Genomic DNA, 24,609 nt, shown 5'->3' with positions numbered 1-24,609 from the left:
ACCCCCCCTCCTCCCAGCCCCTCGCCCTGCCCCGCGCCACTCACCTTCTCTTCTGCTCCTGCTTCTTTTCCTCCTCTCTGTCTCTTCCTCCTCGCTCCCCCTCTGCAATCTTCTTCTGTGTTCTTCTGTTCTTCCCTTCTGTTCTTCTGTTCTTCCCTTCTGTTCTTCTGTGTTCTTCCGGTCTTCTGTGTTCTTCTTCTCTGTTCTTCTCTGTGCTTCTGTGTTCTTCTTCTCGGTTCTTCTGTGTTCTTCTGTGTTCTTCTGTGTTCTTCTGTGTTCTTCTGTGTTCTTCTCTGTTCTTCTCTGTTCTTCTGCTCTTCCGATCTTCTGTGCTTCTGTCTTCTGTTCTTCTGTCTTCTGTTCTTCTGTCTTCTGTTCTTCTGTCTTCTGCTCTTCCGGTCTTCTGCTCTTCTGTCTTCTGTTCTTCTGTCTTCTGTTCTCCTGTCTTCTGTTCTCCTGTCTTCGGCTCTTCTACATCCTCCGTCTTCTTCCCCCGAGCCTGCCCTCCTGCTCCTTCCTCATCCCCCTCCCTCACTCGCCTCCCCCTCTCTCACCCCTAGCTAACCCGTTCGCTATCTACCTCCCTCACTCCTCCTATCTTCCTATCTCTCTAGCTCCCTATCTCACTATCTAACTCCCCCACTCTCCACCTCCTCCTACCTACCTATCTGTCTATCTATCTATTTCCCTATCTATCGACTTCTCTATCTATTTTCTCTATCTATTTCTCTATCTCTCCCCCCCTCCCGCCACCCCCTCTACTACCTATCTCCCTATCCTCTCACTCTACCTCTCTCCCTCACCCACCTCTACAACCCCCCCTCCCCTATCTTCACAACCCTACTCCTATCTCTCTCCCTAATCTCCAAACCTCCTAACACTCACCCTCCTCCACCCTAAACCCCCTCCCCCAGCTCCTCCCACTCTACCTGTCCCCCCCGTCCCTCGCGCTTTCCCGCCGCGACCTCCTGCACGCCCCCGCCCCCCAGCTCCCATTCGCCCCCAGCTGACCCCTCCCCCCCCCCTCCTACCTCTTATGGCGGCCGCTGCGCGACAGTGGTAGCGACCCTTGACCCAAGGGTAGGTCGCTCCCCCTGCCGCTGCAGCTCCTCCAAGTTCCCGAGTTCCTGTGTTCCTGAGACCCACCTAACTGTAAGTACCCCCCTCCTCCCAGCCCCTCGCCCTGCCCCGCGCCACTCACCTTCTCTTCTGCTCCTGCTTCTTTTCCTCCTCTCTGTCTCTTCCTCCTCGCTCCCCCTCTGCAATCTTCTTCTGTGTTCTTCTGTTCTTCCCTTCTGTTCTTCTGTTCTTCCCTTCTGTTCTTCTGTGTTCTTCCGGTCTTCTGTGTTCTTCTTCTCTGTTCTTCTCTGTGCTTCTGTGTTCTTCTTCTCGGTTCTTCTGTGTTCTTCTGTGTTCTTCTGTGTTCTTCTCTGTTCTTCTCTGTTCTTCTCTGTTCTTCTCTGTTCTTCTGCTCTTCCGATCTTCTGTTCTTCTGTCTTCTGTTCTTCTGTCTTCTGCTCTTCCGGTCTTCTGTTCTTCTGTCTTCTGTTCTCCTGTCTTCTGTTCTCCTGTCTTCGGCTCTTCTACATCCTCCGTCTTCTTCCCCCGAGCCTGCCCTCCTGCTCCTTCCTCATCCCCCTCCCTCACTCGCCTCCCCCTCTCTCACCCCTAGCTAACCCGTTCGCTATCTACCTCCCTCACTCCTCCTATCTTCCTATCTCTCTAGCTCCCTATCTCACTATCTAACTCCCCCACTCTCCACCTCCTCCTACCTACCTATCTGTCTATCTATCTATTTCCCTATCTATCGACTTCTCTATCTATTTTCTCTATCTATTTCTCTATCTCTCCCCCCCTCCCGCCACCCCCCTCTACTACCTATCTCCCTATCCTCTCACTCTACCTCTCTCCCTCACCCACCTCTACAACCCCCCCTCCCCTATCTTCACAACCCTACTCCTATCTCTCTCCCTAATCTCCAAACCTCCTAACACTCACCCTCCTCCACCCTAAACCCCCTCCCCCAGCTCCTCTCACTCTACCTGTCCCCCCCCTCCCTCGCGCTTTCCCGCCGCGACCTCCTGCACGCCCCCGCCCCCCAGCTCCCATTCGCCCCCAGCTGACCCCTCCCCCCCCCCTCCTACCTCTTATGGCGGCCGCTGCGCGACTGCGCAGCGGGGTGCGCGCAGCGGGCATGCCGCTGGCGTGCCGGAGGCGCGCCAGAGGCAAGCCCGTCTGCGCCCGTCTGCGCCCGTCCGCGCCTGGCCCGCGCCCAGCGCCACGACCCCTGGTCCCCAGCTCCCCCAAGCCCCGCTGATCCGCTACGACCCCACCACCCTCCACGCCCTCAACCCAGGGCGCTCCAAAACCTGCTTCCTAGCTCACCCCAAACGCACCCATGGACCCTTCGCCTGCAACTCCTGCAAACGCATCTTCCACGCAACTACCACGACCACAAGCCCACGCGCCATCAACCACCTCAAGTGCATCCTGGTCAACGCTCGTTCCGTCCACAAGCACGCCGTTGAACTTTGGGACCTCCTGGACTCCACAGCCCCGGACGTCGCCTTCATCACGGAGACATGGATGAACGCCTCCTCTGCTCCAGACATCGCTACCCCGCCATCCCCGAAGGCTACAAGATCTCCAGAAAAGACCGCACCAACCAAGTAGGAGGAGGTGTCGCCATCATCTTCAAAGACTCCATCAGCGTCACCACCTCCACCGAAGACCCCCCCCTCGCCGCTGAACACCTGCATTTTCAGATTCGCACCGACCCAAGGACCACCCTCAGAGGATCCCTCGTCTACCGTCCTCCCGGACCTCGCGCCTCTTTCAGCGACGCCATCGCCGACTTCATCTCCCCGCACGCCCTCGCCTCACCGGACTACATCCTCCTAGGCGACCTCAACTTCCATCTGGAACAAAACAACGACCCCAACACCACCACCCTGCTCGACAACCTCGCCAACCTCGGCCTCAAACAACTGGTGAACACCGCCACCCACATCGCCGGACACACGCTCGACCCTATCTTCTCCGCCAGCAAACACGTCTTCTTCAGCCACACCTCTGCCCTGCACTGGACCGACCACAGCTGCGTCCACTTCACATTCCGACGCGAGACCTCCCACCTCCGCACTCAACCCATCCCTCGTCGACAGTGGAACAAGATCCCTGAAGAGCAACTCTTCTCCGCTCTCGCCGCCAACCAACCCACCCTCACCACCGACCCCAACGACGCAGCTCTCAACCTCACAAACTGGATCTCCAACTGCGCTGACAACCTTGCTCCCCTCAAACGCACGCATCGACAGACCAACACCAAAAAACCTCTCTGGTTCTCTGACACCCTCAAAGAATCAAAGAAAACTTGTCGTGCCCTTGAGAAGGCCTGGCGCAAGGACCACACCGCTGACAACATGACCGCCCTCAAGAACGCTACACGCGAACACCACCACCTGATCCGCACTGCCAAAAGGAACTTTTTCACCGACAGACTAGACAAAAACAGCCACAACAGCAGAGAACTCTTCAGCATCGTCAAAGAGTTCTCCAACCCCAGCGCCAGCGCCAACGCCGTCACGCCCTCACAGGATTTGTGCGAATCCCTCGCCACTTTCTTCCATCGCAAGATCAGCGACCTCCACGACAGCTTCGGACACCAGACCCAACCATACACCACTGAACCCGCTTCCCCGGACATCACCCTCAACAACTGGACCCACATCAACACGGAAGAAACCAAATCCATCATGAACTCTATCCACTCCGGCGCCCCTTCGGACCCCTGCCCGCACTTCATCTTTAACAAAGCCGACGACATCATCGCCCCGCACCTCCAGACCGTCATCAACTCTTCTTTTTCTTCTGCTACCTTCCCCGAATGCTGGAAGCACGCTGAAGTCAACGCCCTACTAAAGAAACCTACGGCTGACCCAAGCGACCTGAAAAACTTCCGCCCCATCTCTCTTCTACCTTTCCCAGCCAAGGTAATAGAAAAGACCGTCAACAAACAGCTGACCACCTTCCTGGAAGACAACAACCTGCTCGACCCTTCACAAACCGGATTCCGAACCAACCACAGCACGGAAACCGCCCTCATCTCAGTCACAGACGACATCAGAACCCTGATGGACAACGGTGAAACAGTCGCCCTCATTCTCCTCGACCTCTCGGCTGCCTTTGACACCGTCTGTCACCGCACCCTAATCACCCGCCTACGCTCCACCGGGATCCAAGGCCAGGCCCTGGACTGGATCGCCTCCTTCCTCGCTAACCGCTCCCAAAGAGTTTACCTCCCTCCGTTTCGCTCAGAACCCACCAAGATCATCTGCGGCGTACCTCAAGGCTCATCGCTCAGCCCGACACTCTTCAATGTCTACATGAGCCCCCTCGCCGACATCGTACGCAAGCACGACATCATCATCACCTCCTACGCCGACGACACCCAACTTGTACTCTCCCTCACCAAGGACCCCGCCAGCGCCAAGACCAACCTACAAGAGGGTATGAAGGACGTCGCAGATTGGATGAGGCTCAGCCGCCTAAAGCTGAACTCTGAAAAAACGGAAGTCCTCATCCTCGGCAACACCCCGTCCGCCTGGGACGACTCCTGGTGGCCCACGGCCCTCGGCACCGCACCGACCCCCGCAGACCACGCCCGCAACCTCGGCTTCATCTTGGACCCTCTTCTCACCATGACCAAGCAAGTCAACGCCGTGTCCTCCGCCTGCTTCCTCACTCTCCGCATGCTCCGCAAGATCTTCCGCTGGATCCCCGCCGACACCAGAAAAACCGTGACCCACGCCCTTGTCACGAGTCGCCTGGACTACGGCAACACCCTCTACGCCGGGACCACCGCCAAACTCCAAAACCGCCTGCAACGCATCCAAAACGCCTCGGCCCGCCTCATCCTCGACGTACCCCGCAACAGCCACATCTCCGCACACCTGAGACACCTGCATTGGCTCCCAGTCAGCAAAAGGATCACCTTCCGTCTTCTCACCCACGCACACAAAGCCCTCCACAACAAGGGACCGGAATACCTCAACAGACGCCTCAGCTTCTACGTCCCCACCCGCCCCCTCCGCTCCGCTGGCCTCGCACTTGCTGCCGTCCCTCGCACCCGCCGCTCCACGGCGGGTGGGAGATCTTTCTCCTTCCTGGCGGCCAAGACCTGGAACTCCCTCCCCACCAGCCTCAGGACCACCCAGGACCACTCCGCTTTCCGGAGACTCCTAAAGACTTGGCTGTTCGAGCAGCGATAACCCCCCCTTTCCCCCCTAGCGCCTTGAGACCCGCACGGGTGAGTAGCGCGCTTTACAAATGCTAATGATTTGATTTGATTTGATTTGATTTGAGGGAAAGACAGAGGTGGTTGGTGAATTCTGGAGTTCACTGAGCCCGAGTGAGTAAAGTGACCCCTTGATGTATAGTAGCCAGGGGATTCTGTGAAGATGATCAGCTTTTAAAATAACCTGCAGGGCTTCAGTAAAGGTTTCAAGCTCTGGGGTAGTCCAGAGACGCTGCCAATACAGCAGAGGGCTTAGGCGGGCTTCATGACCGATGCGTTTTATGCCAAGATCCTTAAAAAGGGGGAAGAGTCGAGTGCTTGGCAAAAGGGACACAAGGTTTCTCAGGAAGCTGTTCTCAGCAATGGTTATGTCTTGGATTTTGGCATAACCCCATAGTTCAGCCCGTAAAGTGCTGAGGTCACAGCCTGGGCTTCGTATATCTGTATTGCTGGGCGAATTGGTTTTGTGTATGAGAGGTGGAAGTTTTTTGATAGTGCCCCGGTTGTTTGCTTTAGTTTTAAGGTTTGCTTTCCTATGTGTGATTTCCAAGACATGTTGTCAGTCAATGTTATACCCAGGTAGCTGAAAATGCCTACCTTCTCAAGTGTGGTGCCCTCTAGTGTAAACTTCCCTCTAAAGGATCTATGGGGATTAAGGGTCATTAGTTTTGTTTTAGAGGCATTGATTTCAAGTCCCCGCGTTGAGCAGAATTTCTCAAAGCACGTGAGGAGTTTCCTTAGTCGACTAGGGGTCTTGGACATCAGGAGAGTATCATCTGCAAGGAGCAAGACAGGGATTTTTTGTGTGCCAAGTGATGGTGCGTCAGCCTCCACTTTAAGCAGGGAAGGGACGATTTCATTGATATACAGAGAGAAGAGGGTCAGGGCAAGGAGACACCCTTGCCGCACACCCCTTGATACATGGATTCTATCAGTTAGTTGCCCCTTGTTGTCCCACCTAACTCGTGCGTAGTTGTCCTCGTGGAGCCGTATCAATATTGCTAGGATATGCTCCGGGATTCCCATTCGGGAGAGAGTTTCCCATAGTTTGTTGTGAGGTACTAGGTCAAAAGCAGACTTTAGATCCACAAAAGCAACGTAAAGGCTCCCTTTACCAATGAGCACTGTTTTCCAGTATAAAAATAGGAACCTGAGGGCTTGATCAGTGGTAGATATTTTCTTCCGGAAACCGGCTTGGAGGGGACTGAGGATATCATGTTCAGTCATCCAGTCTTCGATCTTTCCCAAGAGGCAGTGGCAGAAGACTTTTTGCACACAGTCAATTAGACTAATTGGTCTGTAGTTGCAGGGGAGTGATCTGTTGCCCTTTTTAAAGATTGGGATAACAATAGCCCCTTTCCAGGACTCAGGGATAGGCGCCCCAGATGCTATTGCGTTCGCTTTGATGGTGAGGTATCTTGACCAGGATGCTATGTCGGTTGAGAACAGGTCTGCTGGGACACCATCCGAGCCAGGGCCCTGCCGCATTTTATGGTGCCTAGGGAATAAGTTATGTCACTTTGAGAGAACAGCTGGGGTACTTCAGTTGTGGGTGCTAAAGAAGTGTTTAGGCAGGGGTCCATGCAGACAGGAGTGGGGCTATCATGGTCATGGGAGTACAGCCTGCTAAAATGATCTACCCAGTCTTTCGGGGCGATGTTGGTTGTAATGTCCAATCCACTGCTTTCTGGGCCTCGCACTGCCTGGGACCAGAACAGACTACAGTTCCTCTCGCACACAGCGTCACTAAGTGCTGTCCACCACTTATCGACTTGGTCACGCTTGGCTTTGCGTATAGCTGACTTGTAGGACTTTCTAGCTAGGCGGATGGTGGTGGCATCCGTAGATTTAATAGCTTGGATTAAGCCTACACATTTTATTGAACCAGCGGTGCCTACCTATGGGTCTCTTGCCAACATGGGCTGGGGATACTGAGAAGTGGGCTGCGATATCCCTGAAGCATGAGGTGTGGATTAAGCTTATTTCCTTATAGGGGATTGCGGGACTCACCTCTAGGTTCATTAATGTAGTCTTTAGGGTGTTATTGGCTGCGTTGATGAGTGCGGGCCGAGCCGCAACCTTGTCCCACTTTAAGTGTCGTTTGTCGTTAACCAGGCTAATACCCTCTGGTGCTGCTACTGAGGAGTTAATCGTGGGCGAGAGGTTGCCCAAGGCTAACGTGTGAACAGAGAGAGGATTATGATCACTTTCAGTTCTTTCAACAATCGTCATATTGATGACTAGGGGCCATAATCTTATGGCAAATAGACAGTAGTCGATTCTGCTGGTGTGGTTGGTTTTGTTGAATGTGTGATGGCCTTTGACGTCTGATTTGGTTCTGCCATTTAACGCCCTGAGCCCGAAATCCATGGTCAGTGACTTAACTTGGACTGCGACCTGCGTCCATCTTTTAATGGGCGGAATGGACAGGGCGGGGATAGACCAAGCTCGATCCTCCTCGTCTGTGGACCTGAGATCATCCCAGTCTAGAGGTTCGAACGTGACATTGAGGTCACCTGCCACAATGGTTTTATGATGGCGGGGACAGTTTTGCAAAAGGGTTGCCAGGACACAAAGGGTTTTGGAGACTTGACCCCCCCGACCCCTCAGGTGTAGATATTGAAAATGTTCACAACAGTGTCAGGCCTGAATGTAGAAGTTTGAATAGCCTGTTTGAAAAAGTGGATTGGTTGACCATGTCTCTTGAAGAAGACATATGTCATGTTCATCAATAAAAGAGGTGAAGGATAGAAGAGAGAGAACAGATTTCAAACCTGCCACGTTCCATGAGACAAGTCGTACCCCAGTGAGTGGTTAAACTATCCTGTCTAGTTGCCTGGTATTTACATGATTAGCTGCCAGAGATTGATTTGGCAGGTATGGTTGAGTGGGAAGAAGTAGTGCAATGCCAATGTTGGTCAGTGAGACCTGGGGTGAGTGGTGATGTTCCTCTAGTGGAGCTGACCTGGCCCTGGTGAGGGAAGTGCTTGCAGGCTTGGCTATCGGTTCTTGATTTGGTGGGCAATATTCCTGCAAGATGAAAGGTGCAGTATTGTCATATTTGCACAGTGAACTGTCAAAGGTCTTGGGGAATATGTCATGAATGGGAGAGAGAATACTTGCACTGGCAGTGTTAGAGATTGCAGCAGTACTCAATTTATATTTCTACTGGTTTTTAATTGACCTTAATCAGTAAATGTTCTTTTCGCTTAGCATTTGAAGCAAGAAATTTTCTGATTCCAGCTTGGCCACTTAAAAAGTTGTGCGATCCCTCCAAAATGCCTTTACCTCCCTGCCCTTCATTTTCATACATTCTCAAAAAAAGTGGATGACTTTAGAAAATTATTAAGCACTTGCCTCGATTGTGATATAAGCAATGTCACCTGTATTTAGGTATGTCATTATCATAATGCTTATTTTGAATCCACACCATATAAAAATAGCTAAAACGCTAATTATAAGCAATATGTTTACAATTTATATTTCCAATTCCTGTTTGCAAACATACATTCAGTCTAACTCACTCTCTCTGCCTTCCCCTCTTTTCCAAATAGTACATAAGATTTCCCTCAAAGAAAACCAATGAAACAATAGTACATCAGATGTGCAAAAGTACATATTGGAAATCTGTCTATGGCCACTATGACTGATCTAGTTATAATGGAGTCACTGTCAGTCAAGGAGCAGGGAAGTCATCATAACATGCATGTCAGTATTCATAAGCAGTATAGTTTAAATGTTCTTCATTGATACATCGACAAGGCACCACACCCTATATCTACTGGCTTACCATAGGGATATGCACTCACTTCTCTTGAAGATCTTAATGAGCAATAGTGTATAGTTTATATGTTTGGTTGCCACTATTAAATTATATTTTTCTTTTCAGCATCTGGTAAAGCCTGATAAACGTATAATAATTTTTGTTTTGGGCAAAGAAAAAGAGGGTACAGAACCCAACCTCCTTTGCTGCACTTGCATACCCACAACACAACCCCAGTGTTTTAGGTAAAGAAACTGATGCTTAAATGTTGGGAGCTCCAATGAAGACAGTGTATTGGCTTAGGGATTATAATGGCTGAAAGTAAACTTTCGGCTCCAACATTACAATGTTTGTCTTTCTGTTTCTCTCTTTTTAATTTAAAACATTCTACCCTCAGTGGATGGCATGTAATAATGACTGTACAGCCCAGCTACCTCTGGCCATACTGGTTGTTAAAAGGTCCTCTCCTTTGTCTTGTTATAGGCCCTCACCCATGGCTTGAGATATATCTGTGGTTCAGGGCCATCAGCAACCAGTATGTATGGCACACGGAGGCAACAGGTTGTAAGGCTATATTTTTCACGGTCATGTTGTGCAAAGGGGAGCCGTTGGAGATATATTTATTGTATTTATACAGACATAAGTTATGTTTTTGCACCAACCTTAAACATTTTACTTTGATTATTGGCAGGTAACTTTACTATTGGTAAGACACCGTGGATACAGTAGATCAGCTACTTGCAAAGCCATTCCTTGGACTGAGACATGAAGACAAACTCCTGGTACACAAAAGTTGATTGGCTTACAAGGAGTACTTTAACAATTTTCTGTTCTGCTTCCAGTACTTGCTGTTAGGTGGTGACATTCCTTGGACAAAAAAATGAGTAACTGACTTGAACCATTTGTCAGATAAAATAAAGAAGCATGCACACTCGAGAATCCATATGGAAAACATGACAAGACTGGGAATGTTGGGAGTCACACCGATTGAAGCTAATTTAAGCATTGCGTACCGGAAATTAATAAAGAAACACAATGAAGCAGCTGATAGGAATATACACACCCTGTCAAAAATAATTGATTGTATTAATTTCTGTGGTGCTTTTGAACTGACATTATGAGGGCATGATGAATCTGAAAGTTCCTCAAATCCTGGTATCTTCAGAGGCCTCATGAATGCAATAAAAAGCAAAGACAGTGAAATGGAAGCACACTGAGCAAGTGCTATAGTCTTTAAGGGCACCTCTTAAATAACACAAAATGAACTTCTCTGGTGTATGCTAGAGATAAAAAAGTTATATTGTCCAACAGTTGAAAACCACAGACTTTGTGGCTATTCAGGCTGATGACACGCCTGATGTGGCCAATAAAACACGGTCCGTATTGATCTTTCAGTACTGATAGTGAAGTTCTAGAGAAGTTCTGTGGGTTTACACATTGAAGAGACTTTAGTGCAGAAACCATTACTTCAGCTATACTCTGAATTAGATTTTTCCAGTGCCCCCTCAAAGGCAAAGGATTACTACACAAAGCTACAATGGTGCTTCAGTAATGAGTGGAATCTTTGGTGGAGTACAAAAAAAAATTAGAGATGTGGCCCCTTATGCCCATTATGTCCACTTTTATGCCCAACAACTTAATCTTATTATGCAACAAGCAGTAGCTAAGATCTCCAAGGCACACATTTTCTTTTGGATGTAGCAGGCATGGCAGCATTTTATTCACTTTTCCCCAGAAGAACGAAAATACTTCAAGGCATTGTGACCAGAAGGCTTCCAAAGGGATCCCCAACTTGGTGGAACTTTCATATACGTACAATCAAACTAATATTCCAATATAAGGTGTTGAGAAATGTTTTGACACCATAGAAGCCATTGGTGACTTTGAATCCAAAAGTCGGAATGAGACCCGTGGCTTTGCTAGGACACTACAAGACAGTGAATTTCAGTTCTTTCTGTTTTTGTTTCATGAAATAATGCATCATGTTGACATATTATACAACCAGCTACAAGAATGTGAAATAGACAATGCCTTTGTGTGAAAAGCAACTATTCAGTTTGCAACTAGCATGAACAAAGTCAGAAAAGAGATTGACAATTTAGACAGCAGACTGCTAAACGATTCAAGTTTCTCAAACTGCATAACAAACATTAGCAGTCTGGTCCTAATTGCTAATGAAATATGTGACACTATAGTTATGCATACAAAGGAACGTTTTTCTTTTACAAAGCATTTAGTGAGTGCCACATTACTGCAAAGTGATCAATTTGCAAATTATGATAATTCCTTCCCTGAGCAAGCACTAAACAAGGATGTGGAAGCTTATCCTATGCTCAACATTAGAGGATCTGAGAACTGAGTTAACTGTACATTACGAAATGCATGTGTATCGGTAGGCCACTGGTGCCATTTCTTTGCTTGATTTAATTCAGTAGCTTAATATGGCCAATCATTACTAGAGATTGTGGCTTTGCTAAAATAGTCATTGCCACTCCTATGACAACAGTCAGAACAATGTTTTTCAATCTGAAATAGAATCAAGAAATTCCGGAGGAACATCATGATTGAGGAAAGACTGAATGCTTTAGAAATGCTCTCTGTAGATAACAGACCTCGTTAAGTGAATCCCAGACTTTAATATTCAAGTAATTGAGAAGTATGCAGCTATTAAAGACAGATGTGCTGATTTTATCTACAAAAAGTAAACAAAATGTGTTGTTAATCCTAACATTTCTTGGATGCTGGTGGTTTGTCACTTGCTCAGTTGTTTCTCATCTGCTGTACATATAGTTGAGTCACTGAAATCACTGGTGTATGCCCAACTTCTATCTGTCTAACATTTACCACATGATTGCCCTGAAACTCAATACTGAGCATTTGAGACACTGCAGAGTTCTTCATTTCATTATTTTGTTTTAGCAGCACCTCTTTCATTAAGTTATGTGGGTTCATAGGCCTTTTCAACTGATAGCTGATCCAAAACACCTATTTATTTTTTGATAACTTTGTTCTACCTTTGAAGATAAGAGGGGTGTTGCAGCAGGTCATGATGGCGTTGCTGGGCCTCTGCTACTTCATGAACAACAACTGCATCATTTGCAATGTTTGTAAATGATGCAGCTGTTTTTGATGATGTAGTCGACCAGCAAGGGGAGTGAATGGAGTTCCATCATCACGATGGGGATGATGTGATCATATTTCTTCATTCCCTGAATGAGAAGTAGAGTGCCTTGTAGATTGATCTACTGCCTTTTAGTATTCATTCCTTGCTGTCTCATTGTGTCCAGTCCAACAAATCAAAATAACTTGTATTTCCTCTGGAAACTTCACAAGGAAATCTGTGTGGTACTCAGTATTGTTATCTGAAAGTCTGTTATGAAGTTCTGTGGTTATAGTGAATAAGCAGCTACGTACATCATTATTTTATGAAATATTTTTAGTGATGTCATAACTACAATTTCACAATTACCTTATTGACCTTCTTGCTTTCTCAAATTTACTTAAAATGCACTGTTTGCCCACTCTTTTTAAAATATTTCCTGGGGGATAGAGCATGACAGTCGGGCTCACTCGTTTGCAACTGATCACTCATACCAAACTTTTAAGTCCCACCACTTTAAAATGTTATCAGCCACTACTGCCTCTAAGTTAAGTCTCAGTGCTTTGTGCTAAGCTATCAGAAGTTAAAGCACAGGTTCATTTATTGAGATGTGTCGTTCACCTTGACAAAGTCTGTGATTATTTACTTATGTGGGCTCTCACCCCCTTTAGCAAATTACCCAATTTCTTACACTTGCAAATCCACATGATGCCTGTTAGTAGATTTACGGCATGAAGTTGCCAGTCAGGAACAATCTTGTCTCAGGAGTGTGCTGCTCAAAGGGGTTAATGAGGCAATGAAAGGCCTATAAGTTGCACAACTTAATGAATTTGGTAGCAGGAATGACATACTTCCTGTTGTTTCATATAATTTCCATCCTACGTGTTATTTCCCCATATGTGCAATTTTTTTCAGTCAGCGATACTGGACGGTAATACTGTGAATGTGAGGAAAACTGGGTGCAGAAAAAGAGTACCTGGCAGTTCCATTTCTATGGGATCCATTCAACGTTTATATTTGAACGAACATGTAGATCCCGCAGTCAAGTTTACCTGCTAGTATCAGTATTTTATCACGCTTAATTAACTTCTCACTAGTAATTGGAATGTTAATTCCTTGGCCAAGCTCTATTTTCTGCAATATCTATGGAGGGAGTTTTTTTAGACGTGCATGACAAATAGCAATTAAAGTGAAGAGTAGGAAAAGAGGGTTATGCGACTCAAGATCATACGATTTACTATTGCAAGTGTTCCGTTCATGTGTATACTCACCTTTCTGTTCTTCTATTACTCCAGTTAGGCAACTGATCTCCTCATTTATTCGTTGTTCCAGGCTCTTTTTACCCATTCCAAAGTTCCTCAGAGTTGATAAAGCAAATCTCCTCTGTTGTTTCCAGGAATGCCCATTTGAATTAACCAACCCTGGGGGGAAAAAATAGCATTACAGCTTGTATATATCTTTATGGTTTGCACATATGAATGCAACAATGACTGTTAGTGGTGTATTTTGTACATTCAATGATTTAAAAAAAACAACCAAGCTGCACACATGTTGTAACAATGAAAATACACGTCAAGCTACTTAAAAAGGGAAGAAGAACAAGGTCATGCAACGGTATTTTGAAAGTAACTAGTTAAATATAATAAGTATAGTTATGTCTTATTTGCTTTATGAAATTCTGTGCAAGAGATGTTCGGTGCTCAAGCAATCACACAGCGACAAATTGAAAACTATTGGAAAATAAGAAAGCACAAGTACAACAAGAAGAAATGGTGACACATTTCGCTGTCTGGGTCCAGTAAGCTTCATATATCCATGATAATCAGCTGGTTCATTTGTTGATAGTGTCAAGGGCTTTTCACTGTCTATTGGTTATCTTTGGGAGAGAAATTTAAGAGCAAAACAAGCATAAAATAAATGAAAGTGGAAGTCTCTATTAGAATCATGAGTGAGCAGGAATTGTATCTGCTACATGTAAAAAAGCATTGTACCTCAGGGGCTGCACTGCAATGTGTTTTTGGTAATTGCAAACAATCTTCCAAAGCAGGGGTTTGTTTTATGAATAACAAAAAGCAAATTGTCCCCACACGTGGCAGTTAACAACAGAAAACAAGCATTTGCAATGCAAGGGGTCTCGCGTTTGCTCATGTTAGAGCTGATAGCGTTGTAAACTCCTAACCCGACTTTTCACCTATCGGCAAAAGTGCATTTATGTAAGTAAGCCAAAAAAGTGCACTTAACTATGTTAAGCGCTCGACTTCTGTCAAGCAAAATCGCGCTAGTAAATTAGAGAAAAAGTAGTCCACGAGCCGGACAGAAAACAGCGAGCCTCGCATGTTTTCTGTACTTGGTCGATGCGCTCGAGGAGGGCTAGCCACCAGAAAAGGCATGATGTATGCGTACCTTCCACTAATGAAAGCAAGCAGATTTTATTAGGCAAGCTCACGAACCAATGAAAAACACAGACGTGACGTGAACGGGGCTCCGAGCCCTTGTCTAAACACTAAAGCGTCTCGCTGCGATACGCATGCGCGAGCGCATGCAACGCAGGCTCGACCCTAAAAAGGAATATCAGACTGTCCCCTCTAAATAGGGCAGATGGCCTGATGCCATTATTCAGATGCCTCCCTACTCCATTGAGCCATCGCAGTTTTCGAATGTTGGATCATGCTGGGCAACCACAGCCAGAAAACTGACAGACTGCCCAACTCATAATTGAGAGGGCGGACCAAAGTTTTGGTGGAAATAGTACTTTGTTACGTTTATAATGGACTACCATGTCTGCAATACTCTAAATCATGCCCTCTGTTCTTTATCAGCAAATGTTTTCTTGGGCAGGACCAGGCTCTAACCAGTTTCCTGGGGTAACCACCTGCCAGCCAGTCTTACTTTGGATGTATGTCTCTCTGGAATAGTCATTCCTCCACTTGCAGTTTCTCTATATGCTGTGTAATCAACTGTATGGTAGGACATCCCTCTGGGCTTTTGGTGAATTACTTGAGATCTGTAATAAAGTGTTTCACTCCACAGGTTTTCTAAATAAAGTTTTTACTAGCGTACCTGTTGTACGCAGCCAACAACGGGTTATGTACAGCCTAGGAATCAATATTCACACACACAACAGCAAATAGGGCCTTGAATCCTAATAAACTGTAAATGAAAAATAAACCAGGGTGCTGTAAGAATCACCAGTGCCCTACAAGTGATTAGGGATGCATGAGTTGATCCACTTACTGAGCAGAGAAATACTCCATCCACCAAAAATCTGTCAACCATGCTTAGTTACTCAGATGCCAGACTGAAACCAATTAGGATAACTATTAGAAAGGGGCAGCATTGTATCTGCTACATGTAAAACAGCATTGTACCCCAGGGGCCACACTGCAATATTTTTTTGGTAAGTACAAACAATCTTCCAAAGCAGGGGTTTGTTTTATGAAGAAAAAAAAAGCAAATTGTCCCCACACGTGGCAGTTAACAACAGAAAAAAGGAATGTCAGACTGTCCCCTCTAAATAGGGCAGATGGCGTTCTATGGCATAGTGATTGATTGCAGTAATGCACAGTGGTATGTTTCATTTTGTGTAAACATATGTGCACATAATTTGATATTATATCAGCCTGAACTAGAAGGAGAGGGAGGAGTGCCAGAGATTATGGCACTTATTTGACTGATGCAAGTGATTTCTAATGTACAGATTGCACATGAAGGCACAAGGACAGTTAGGCCCTCATTCCAATGTTGGCGGGCGGCCTCGGCCGCCCGCCAGAATTCCCCCCTCCGAAATACCGCGCCGCGGTCAAAAGACCGCGGCGGGTATTACAAGTTTTCCCCTGGGCTGGCGGGCGGTTGCTGAAAAACCGCCCGCCAGCCCAGGGGAAAACGACCTTCCCACGAGGATGCCGGCTCGTAATCGAGCCGGCGGAGTGGGAAGGTGCGACGGGTGCAGTGGCACCCGTCGCGTATTTCAGTGTCTGCTTAGCAGACACTGAAATACTTTGCGGGGCCCTCTTACGGGGGCCCCTGCCGTGCCCATGCCATTGGCATGGGCACGGCAGGGGCCCCCTGGGGCCCCGCGACCCCCCCTACCGCCATCCTGTTCATGGCGGCTTTCCCGCCATGAACAGGATGGCGGTAGGGGGGGTCGGAATCCTCATGGCTGCGGAGCGCGCTCCGCAGCCATGGAGGATTCACACGAGCAGCGGAAAGTCGGCGGGAGACCGCTGACTTTCCGCTTCTGACCGCGGCTGAACCGCCGCGGTCAGAATGCTCGTTGGAGCACCGCCAGCCTGTTGGCGGTGCTCCCGTGGTCGGTGGCCCTGGCGGCCACCGGCCGCCAGGGTCAGAATGACCCTCTTAGTGTCCGGTCCAAGTTATAGTAGTTAGATGAAAATGTCAGTTACAACATACTCTGTCTCTCGCTCTATATATATATATATATATATACACACACACACAAAAGCAAAAAAGTACTGATAAACAGGGAAACTGGGGGACCCAAAGCCGAGAACGTAAAAATTATTAAAGATCCTTTCTGTGTCAGAATGACTGGTAATTGAATATGCAAACTGATGTCATATGTGATGACAGTTTGAAATAATATTGTACAATCACAAACACTTGAGTATTATGGCTTTTGAACGCAGAATAAGGAGGCAACAGGCAGTTAATCTGCATTTTTCTGCTCCATTGAGGAACACATTGGGGACATCATCCCAAATGGACAATAGAAACTATGGCATAAACCCTGAATCAATAATAGAACAAATTAGAAAAACTGTCCAAACAAGAACTCAGTAAATGGGGGGAGGTGAGCCTCTTACAAAATGATGTAGGTCCAGGATGAGTTTCCAAGGTTCTAGGCATCTTCTTAATACCCTCCTATGAGAATTATGACCCAATGATATTGGTGGAATAGTCAGTGAATATAGACACATATCCTACCTCAAGAGAATGTTAGAAATTCTTAATAAGTACATAGAGCGACAGACAGTGCATTCTTAAAGTAATTGAGAACTGGATATGTCAACAAGGTGACCAGAAACATTCACAGCATTTCAAACAAGTAACAAGAACGTTTTACATTATGACATTCCACAAGAGTGTTGATGGACTTTACAAGCAGGACAAACAGAAGAAAAAACAGATGCTAGATTACATCAGACAAAGGATGAGACACTGTTGATGTCAGTGAAATCTCTGAAGTAGGGGACACAAGTGCATCAGAAGGGGAACAGCAAAATAGGACTTATTTGGATGAATTCTGGCTTCTGAAGTGAGAACAGAATGAAAAGTACCAAGCAGGAAAAGAATAATCATTAGGAGGAAGAAGCACAGGAAGAAATACAGATAGAAACCCAGGAAGCAAAGATCAAGAAGCAGTCCTAGTGGGAAGAGAATTAGGAGGCCAGACCTCCAAAAAGAGAGAAAGAACATGACAAATAACACAGCAGTCAATCTGCATAATAGTCACTTGAGCAAAATTGAACTGGATGTATTAAGCTACGGCCTCTTCTTTTGCCCTACTTACAATTGATACAGATTTGCTAGTAATACATGATGAATTGAAAAGTGGTACAAATATTAAGGAAGAGCATTTGGAAGGGTTTTGCCTAAACCTGGAAGATACCATCATAAAAAAAGTCCCAGTGACTTCAAACTCAAATATCACTACATGCCCCCATTATAATATGATGGAATAGACATATTTCATGAAGTATTAGTGAACATACTTAGGAATCTGAGACACAAAAAAAGATCATTAAAAATATAACCTGCACTGAGATGAAAGCTATTAGATCACTTGAAGAAGGTGAAAACTTAGTAACTTAGGGCCAGATGTAGGAAGCCTTTTGCGCCTCGCAAACTGCGAAAAACGCAGTTTGCGACGCGCAAAAAGGCTAAACGCGATGCACAACCTCAAACTGCGAGTCGGTACCGACTCGCAATTTGAGGCTGCGACTCACAAATAGGAAGGGGTGTTCCCTTCCTATTTGCGACTGCATCGCCATGCTGAGTTGGTTTGTGACCTGTCCTGGTAGTGTAAAACTCCTAAATTCCTTTTTAAACTACTGTGAGGCCTGCTCCCTTCATAGGCTAACATTGGGGCTGTCCTCATACATTGTTTGAGTGGTAGCTGATGATCTGAAAGGAGTAGGAAGGTCATATTGAGTATGGCCAGAACGGTAATATAAAATCCTGCTGCCTGGTGAAGTTGGATTTAATATTACTATTCTAGAAATGCTACTTTTAGAAAGTGAGCATTTCTCTGCACTTAAATCTTTCTGTGCCTTAGAATCCACGTCTGGCTTGGTTTAGTTGACAGTTCCTTGTGCATTCACTCCGACACACCCCAAACACAGGATACTCAGCCTCACTTGCATACATCTGCATTTTGAATGGGTCTTCCTGGGTTGGGAGGTTGGAGGGCCTGCTCTCACACAAAGGACTGCCACACCCCCTACTGGGGCCCTGGAGGACAGGGTTGAACTGAAAGGGAACCTGGTGCACTTCTAAGCCACTCTTTGAAGTCTCCCCCACTTCAAAGGCACATTTGGGTATAAAAACAGGGCCTCTGCCCTACCACCTCACACACTTCCTGGAGAAGAAACCTGAACCAGAACCTGCACCCTGACAAGAAGCACTGCCTGGCTGCCTAAAGGACTCACCTGACTGCTTTCTGAAGAGGACTGCAGCCTTGTTGTTGCCCTGCTGTCTTGCTGCTCTGTTGCTGTGTTGCAGAAGTGCTCTCCAAGGGCTTAGATAGAGCTTGCCTCCTGTTGCCCTGACGTCTCGGGACCAAAAAGACTTATCTCCTGCAGCTGAAATCCCTGTGTGGCGAAAATTCGACACACTGCCTGCCAAGAATGACGTAGCCCGACTTCGCAACAGAAGATCGACGCAGCACCAGCGACGCGACCGGAACTTCAACGCACAGCCCTACTGGATTGACGCAAGCTGACTCAGAACGACGCCGCCCGACTTCCTGAGAGGAATCGATGCAGCGTCTGCCGTGCGGAAGAAAATTCCATGCATAGCCTACCGGAATCGAAGCAGCTGCAGTGACTTCGCTCTGCAAGCCCAGGGTTCCACGCATCGTCCCCAGGGCATCTGAAAACCCTGCAACCTGAAGAGGATCCAAGTCCACGAGCCGGAAATCGACGCAACGTCTTCCCCGCATGGAAAATAACGACGCAAGTCCGTGTACGAAGGGGAAAAACCGATGCACACATCGTTTTCCACACATCTCCTCCTCTGCGGTCCCTTGTGAGGATTTTTCAACGCAAACTAGGTACTTTGCCCTGCAAGAGACACTTGTTGTTTCTGGGAGAACTCAAGACACTTTTTATTGCTTTTCCAGTAATATTTCAACTCTAAGACACTTCATATTACTTTCAGTGATATCCCTACATTTACTTATTTTATCTTTAATCGTTTTGACCTGCATTTATCCAGATAAATATTATATATTTTTCTAAACAATGTGTGGTGTATTTTTGTGGTGTTTTATTGGGGTATTGTATGAATGATTGCACAAATACTTTACACATTGCCTTCTAAGTTAAGCCTGACTGCTCAGTGCTAAGCTACCAGAGGGTGGGCACAGGATAATATGGATTGTGTGTGACTTACCCTGACTAGAGTGAGGGTCTTTGCTTGGACAGGGGGTAACCTGACTGCCAACCAAAGAACAATTTCTAACATATAATGAGTGCAGTTTGAAAGTGTTTTAAGCATCAAAGTAATTAATTCTCTTTTATATGCAGGGAGGTTACGAATGGACTATCTCCTCACATTACATTGCACATGATTGGAGTCGAACTGTCTCTGCTACAAGGGTCTGAATTTAATTTTTCAGTTAGGACCTGATTTAGAGTTTGAGAGATGAGGTTACTCTGTCACAAACATGACAAATATCCTATCCACCGTATTAAGATTCCATTATATTCTATGGATATTGTAATATAGTGGGCGGGATAGCCTTCATGTTTAACATGATGGATATCTGGTCCGCCAAACTCTAAATCAGGCCCTTACTCTTTTGTAATCATTACAGTGTACACAATGAATATGTTTCACCCACTGGGGCATCATGGACTGTAGGACGTCTTTCACCCTGACTGAACAGGGGTCCGCTAGTGGATTAAGTGTTGCCCCCCACTTGTAGTGTCAAATTTCCAATTGTCAATCGTCAAAACCGGTGGAGATGAGCCACTTTGGGAGTGAGCTTTACTAGGATCACATAAAGTTCCAACGCATTTTGACTCTCACACACTTCTTATGAAATGTTTTCATGCTGAGTGCTCTAACAAATATATGTGCAAATAGTGCTCACATGATGAGCCCTCTAACATATACAAGTGTGCAACCAGACACAGAAGACTTATTTGCATTCAACATTGTTGCATATCACAGTCAATAATACTCATATAAAATTCAACAGCAAATCAAATTGGTAGCAAAAGTCCTATTAATACATAGTAAACAAATTCATTAAGGGTGAAGAGAATGAAAACGACAATATAAGTGAAATCAAACTCTAACACCGTAACAGGACCCTTTATACCTTCTCACTATTAAAGCCAAAATAAATAAGCTTTATGGGATATTATAATGAAAGTTATACTAATATGTATATGAATCCAAATTCATGGTATTTGGCAGTCTTTGTAGTAATTTGCTGAAAACAGCAGACAGATGAAAGTGGTTAACATTATCAGCAATTTATTGTAAAATTCACAATGTCACATGCATTGAATCAAATTCGTATCAGTTATATTTTGGATGGTTATGGCTTGATTTTGCTCAGTAATACCCAAGTTTTTGCAATTATCAATTTGCGTTTTGTTATGTCCATGTATGATTTTGAACTTCATCCCCAATTAGTCGGAGGTTGTTAGTGTGGTAACTATCAAAATGAACCAGCAGAAAAGAGGACTGTGTCCGACTGGTCAAGATCACAAAGATACCATACGCTTCCCTCTACTTAATATATTAAAATCATCATAAACAAATTATACATAATGATAGATAAAAGTCAAAATATTGTCAAATGCTTAAGTTCAAGGATTGATAAAAGCCCAAGTGGACACACTTAACACACAAAGTGCAAACCAATAATCAATAAAACATCAAATGCATGCTGAAGACCAAAGAGCAAATCAAGTCCATGTGGGCAAAGAATATAATTATAGTTCATTAAATTAAATATTCAAAGTATATGTGATCTTTCAAAGCCCAATAAGCTGAAATAAAATAAGTGTAAGTACTTTTAAGAAATGTCTTGCTGTGACATGTCCTTGTTATTTATGGCACTGATGTGTTCTGAGATCATATTTTTTACAGCAACCTATATGCTCTTAAAAATCAGAAGGAGCACTGGCATTGTTTACATATTTTTCTTTTCTCCTTGATCATCAGTATTTTATGTTCTTTGACATCCATATTAAATTTACAAGCTTTGCAATCTCCACATTGTAGAAATCTGATCTGGGTACTAGCCACATATCTGGTATGTTGCCTAATAAATAACTTTTCAACATGTTATCTTTCAACGAATGGCATTATCTGTATTTAATAAAAGGTTATGTTCCTACAGCATGTTTGATGACATCATGATTGCTTAATACCCTCCAGCGTTTTCAAAGGATCTCATTGCTTCTACACTGTATTAGCCACTGGAGGTTGCCACTGCGCTAGTTATAGTTAGAATTGTGTTTCCATAGGAAATTTCTTTTTTCGTATTGCTAATAACTTAGGTGCCTTTGCGGAATCTCCACAAAACTTTCAAAAAATTTGCTACTTTTTGAAAAGTTTGTGCATGGAACATTTCGGGGTGATCAGTCAAGCAGGAGCCACATTAATTTTTCCATACGAAATTCAGACATAGGTAAAGCTCAAACCACTGATTAGATTTACATTAAATTTTGAAGAACGGTAGATCATGGTCCCAAAAGAGTGCTTTTTGTGTTTTGGTGTAAATATGTTCAATAGTTTGGGAGAAATAGAGGTTCACATAAATTGTATATATCAGGCCACAGAGGATACATAAAGCTGACAGATCTCTTGCTGAGATCTGATTGGCTGTGTTGAACCAAAAGATCTCCTGCTGAGATCTGATTAACTGCCACCACATCAACCAGGAAGTGGAGGCAGCCACCTTAGGAATTTGCATTCAGACCCGAGTCCCCCAGCCCTAAAAAAAAAGCAAAAAAAAGACATTGGGGCAGGGTAATGATGCTCTGGCATTCCAGGCCTACTGGTGGGGTCCCAGAGGGAGCCAAGAGCATTTTGAGTGTTTTTAAAATTACATCACAAATGTGCAGAGGATCCACAGAAAAAAAAGTACTGGCTTTGCGCTTGTCCTATTAAACTTCCTGGGGAGGCCCAAGGGGGCAATACATGTTACTTTTTGGGAAGGTGCATGGCCCCTCTGGGAGCCTCAGAGAGGGCGGGTCCCCATCTCCCACAGCTGAGGTGTCAAAATAAGTGAGGGGGCACATGGCCCCACAACGGAGCCTAACTGGGCCCCGGAGATGCATCCCCTGGGACCGATTTGTACTACAAAGAGGGGGAGCACATTGTCCCCCTTCTTAGCCTAAAACGGCCCTGTGGACTCTATCACCTGGGTCAAGTAATTAAATATAGTGTGGGGCGTGCGACCAATCCTCTTTGTTCAAGGTCAGCACCAACCCCAGCTTCCAGAACATTTACAGTTTCTGTGCATCCAAGCAAATTGAAGCAATTTTGTTAATCAGAAATCCTTCCTCACAGAGGGAAATCAACATCTATCAATATACACATTACTATGCAGGTCATGTCATAGTGGGGTGACAGACAGCCATGGTGTTCAAGATGGTGGATAGGAAGGTCGCTTGATTGCGAGATCTGACCCACCACCATTTCATCCGCTCCCCTCTCTTTGCACAGCGGAGAACTGAGGCACTGGGAATGCCACTCAGCCTTCAGAGGAGGGGTACTCCTAGCTTGGCTTTCTCTTATCGTGAAGATACCCTCGAAGGGAGCCCCACTGACGAGGCGGCTGTGGAACAGTGAGCTGTTCTATCAGCAGGGATTGCCACCTACGTGGGACCAGCCTTCATTATCCCATGTGTCATCCCCATTGGACCCTGAGCGGACCTCGAGCAGCGACAGAGGTGAGGCAGGTGCAAGACCTGAGAGAGCAGGTGGCCCCGGAGAAGGGTCTGATATCGGCATTGTCACCATACATCACACGTGGCCTTGAGGTGGCGCCAACCTGCCTGATGCCTTACTTCATCACTCAGCTTACTTGTGAGAGGCCTGACCATGCCCTGGGAAGCTTTTCAGCGAAAGAGCACATAGAGTACCAGGCTGCCTGTCTGCATCCGGGGCACCACCGAGGCCGGAAGTAGCAAGATTGTTTAATTTCAGAGATAGGGACAATACTCTACAGATTGCTAGAGCCAAAGGCCCCTTGACTGTAAATACCAGCACTGTCATAATATTCCTGGACTATATGGTGTAAGTGCGCAAACAACAGGAGTCATTTCAGGATGTGAAGCGACATCTCTGCACTATTGGGATCAAATTTGCTGGAAGCTGTGAGTTATTTCAGGTACCAAGACTCTTTTTTTCTTGTTCCCGGAAGACGTGTGGGCTTGGTTTCAGACACAGAGAGACTTTCAGGGGCCTTTCCATCAGACCTTGGGAGGGGTGGTGGATGAAGCGGACTAACAGCAATCTATCAGGGACATCCAAGGCAAGACGAAAAAGGTGCAAGCAGCGATGGGTAGAGAGGAGGAGCTGGTAGCGGTGGAGCAAGCGGTTATGAGAGGTCTGGATTACAGGGAATATGATGGGGACATGGGGTTATCAGTGGACACATAGCAGGTGACCAAGTTCCCAGAGGAGCTCCATGGTGACCCTCTAGTCACCCCACTGACAGCAGACCTACTCATGTGCCCCTAAGCAACAAGGTATCCTATTCTGGTGGCTATACTGAATGGGGGCAGTGGGGTCCTTTGGCAGTTGCAACAATGGACACACAATATACAGGCAAATGAATGTTTGGCACACCTCCCATTACTCTGCACTACATGCTTTTCACGAGGATTGACCTGATATACAGTGTTATTCTTACTCTTGTGAGTAAGTGTACAAGGGCAGACTATTTAGGCAGGACGTTATCAGATCACTGCCTCTCGCTGGTCACTTTCTTGTGGGCATGACCCGGTCCAGCTATACCCACTTGACAGTTACAACTGCTGGCTCTAGCGGATACACCACTTTGGACACAAGTGGGGGAACATATTGATAGATACTTTTCTGACAAAGAGGGGAATGGGATGCCTACAAGGTGGTTATGCACAGTATGGTATGAAGCAAGGACAGCGGATGGAGGTGTTGGGCCATTAGTGTAGACTGAGAGCAGCAGAAAAGGAGTGAGCATGTAACCCAGCTTTGTATCTC

General features: G+C 46.0%; 1 protein-coding gene across 1 annotated transcript in view; it reads right to left on the bottom strand.

Annotated features, from left to right (window-relative positions):
• Nucleotides 1-24,609, bottom strand: part of LOC138293370 (cytochrome P450 2J2-like) — a 244,243-nt gene that overhangs the window by 152,429 nt on the left and 67,205 nt on the right. The window contains exon 3 of the mRNA XM_069232566.1: nucleotides 13,431-13,580. Within this exon, the coding sequence (XP_069088667.1) occupies nucleotides 13,431-13,580 (150 nt within the window). The remainder of the gene's footprint in view (nucleotides 1-13,430; nucleotides 13,581-24,609) is intronic.

Source organism: Pleurodeles waltl, chromosome 4_2 (genome assembly GCF_031143425.1).
Source record: "Pleurodeles waltl isolate 20211129_DDA chromosome 4_2, aPleWal1.hap1.20221129, whole genome shotgun sequence".
NCBI lineage: Eukaryota > Metazoa > Chordata > Amphibia > Caudata > Salamandridae > Pleurodeles > Pleurodeles waltl.
Note: the sequence above shows the minus strand (reverse complement) of the source record. Positions and strands in the feature narration are given on the sequence as shown.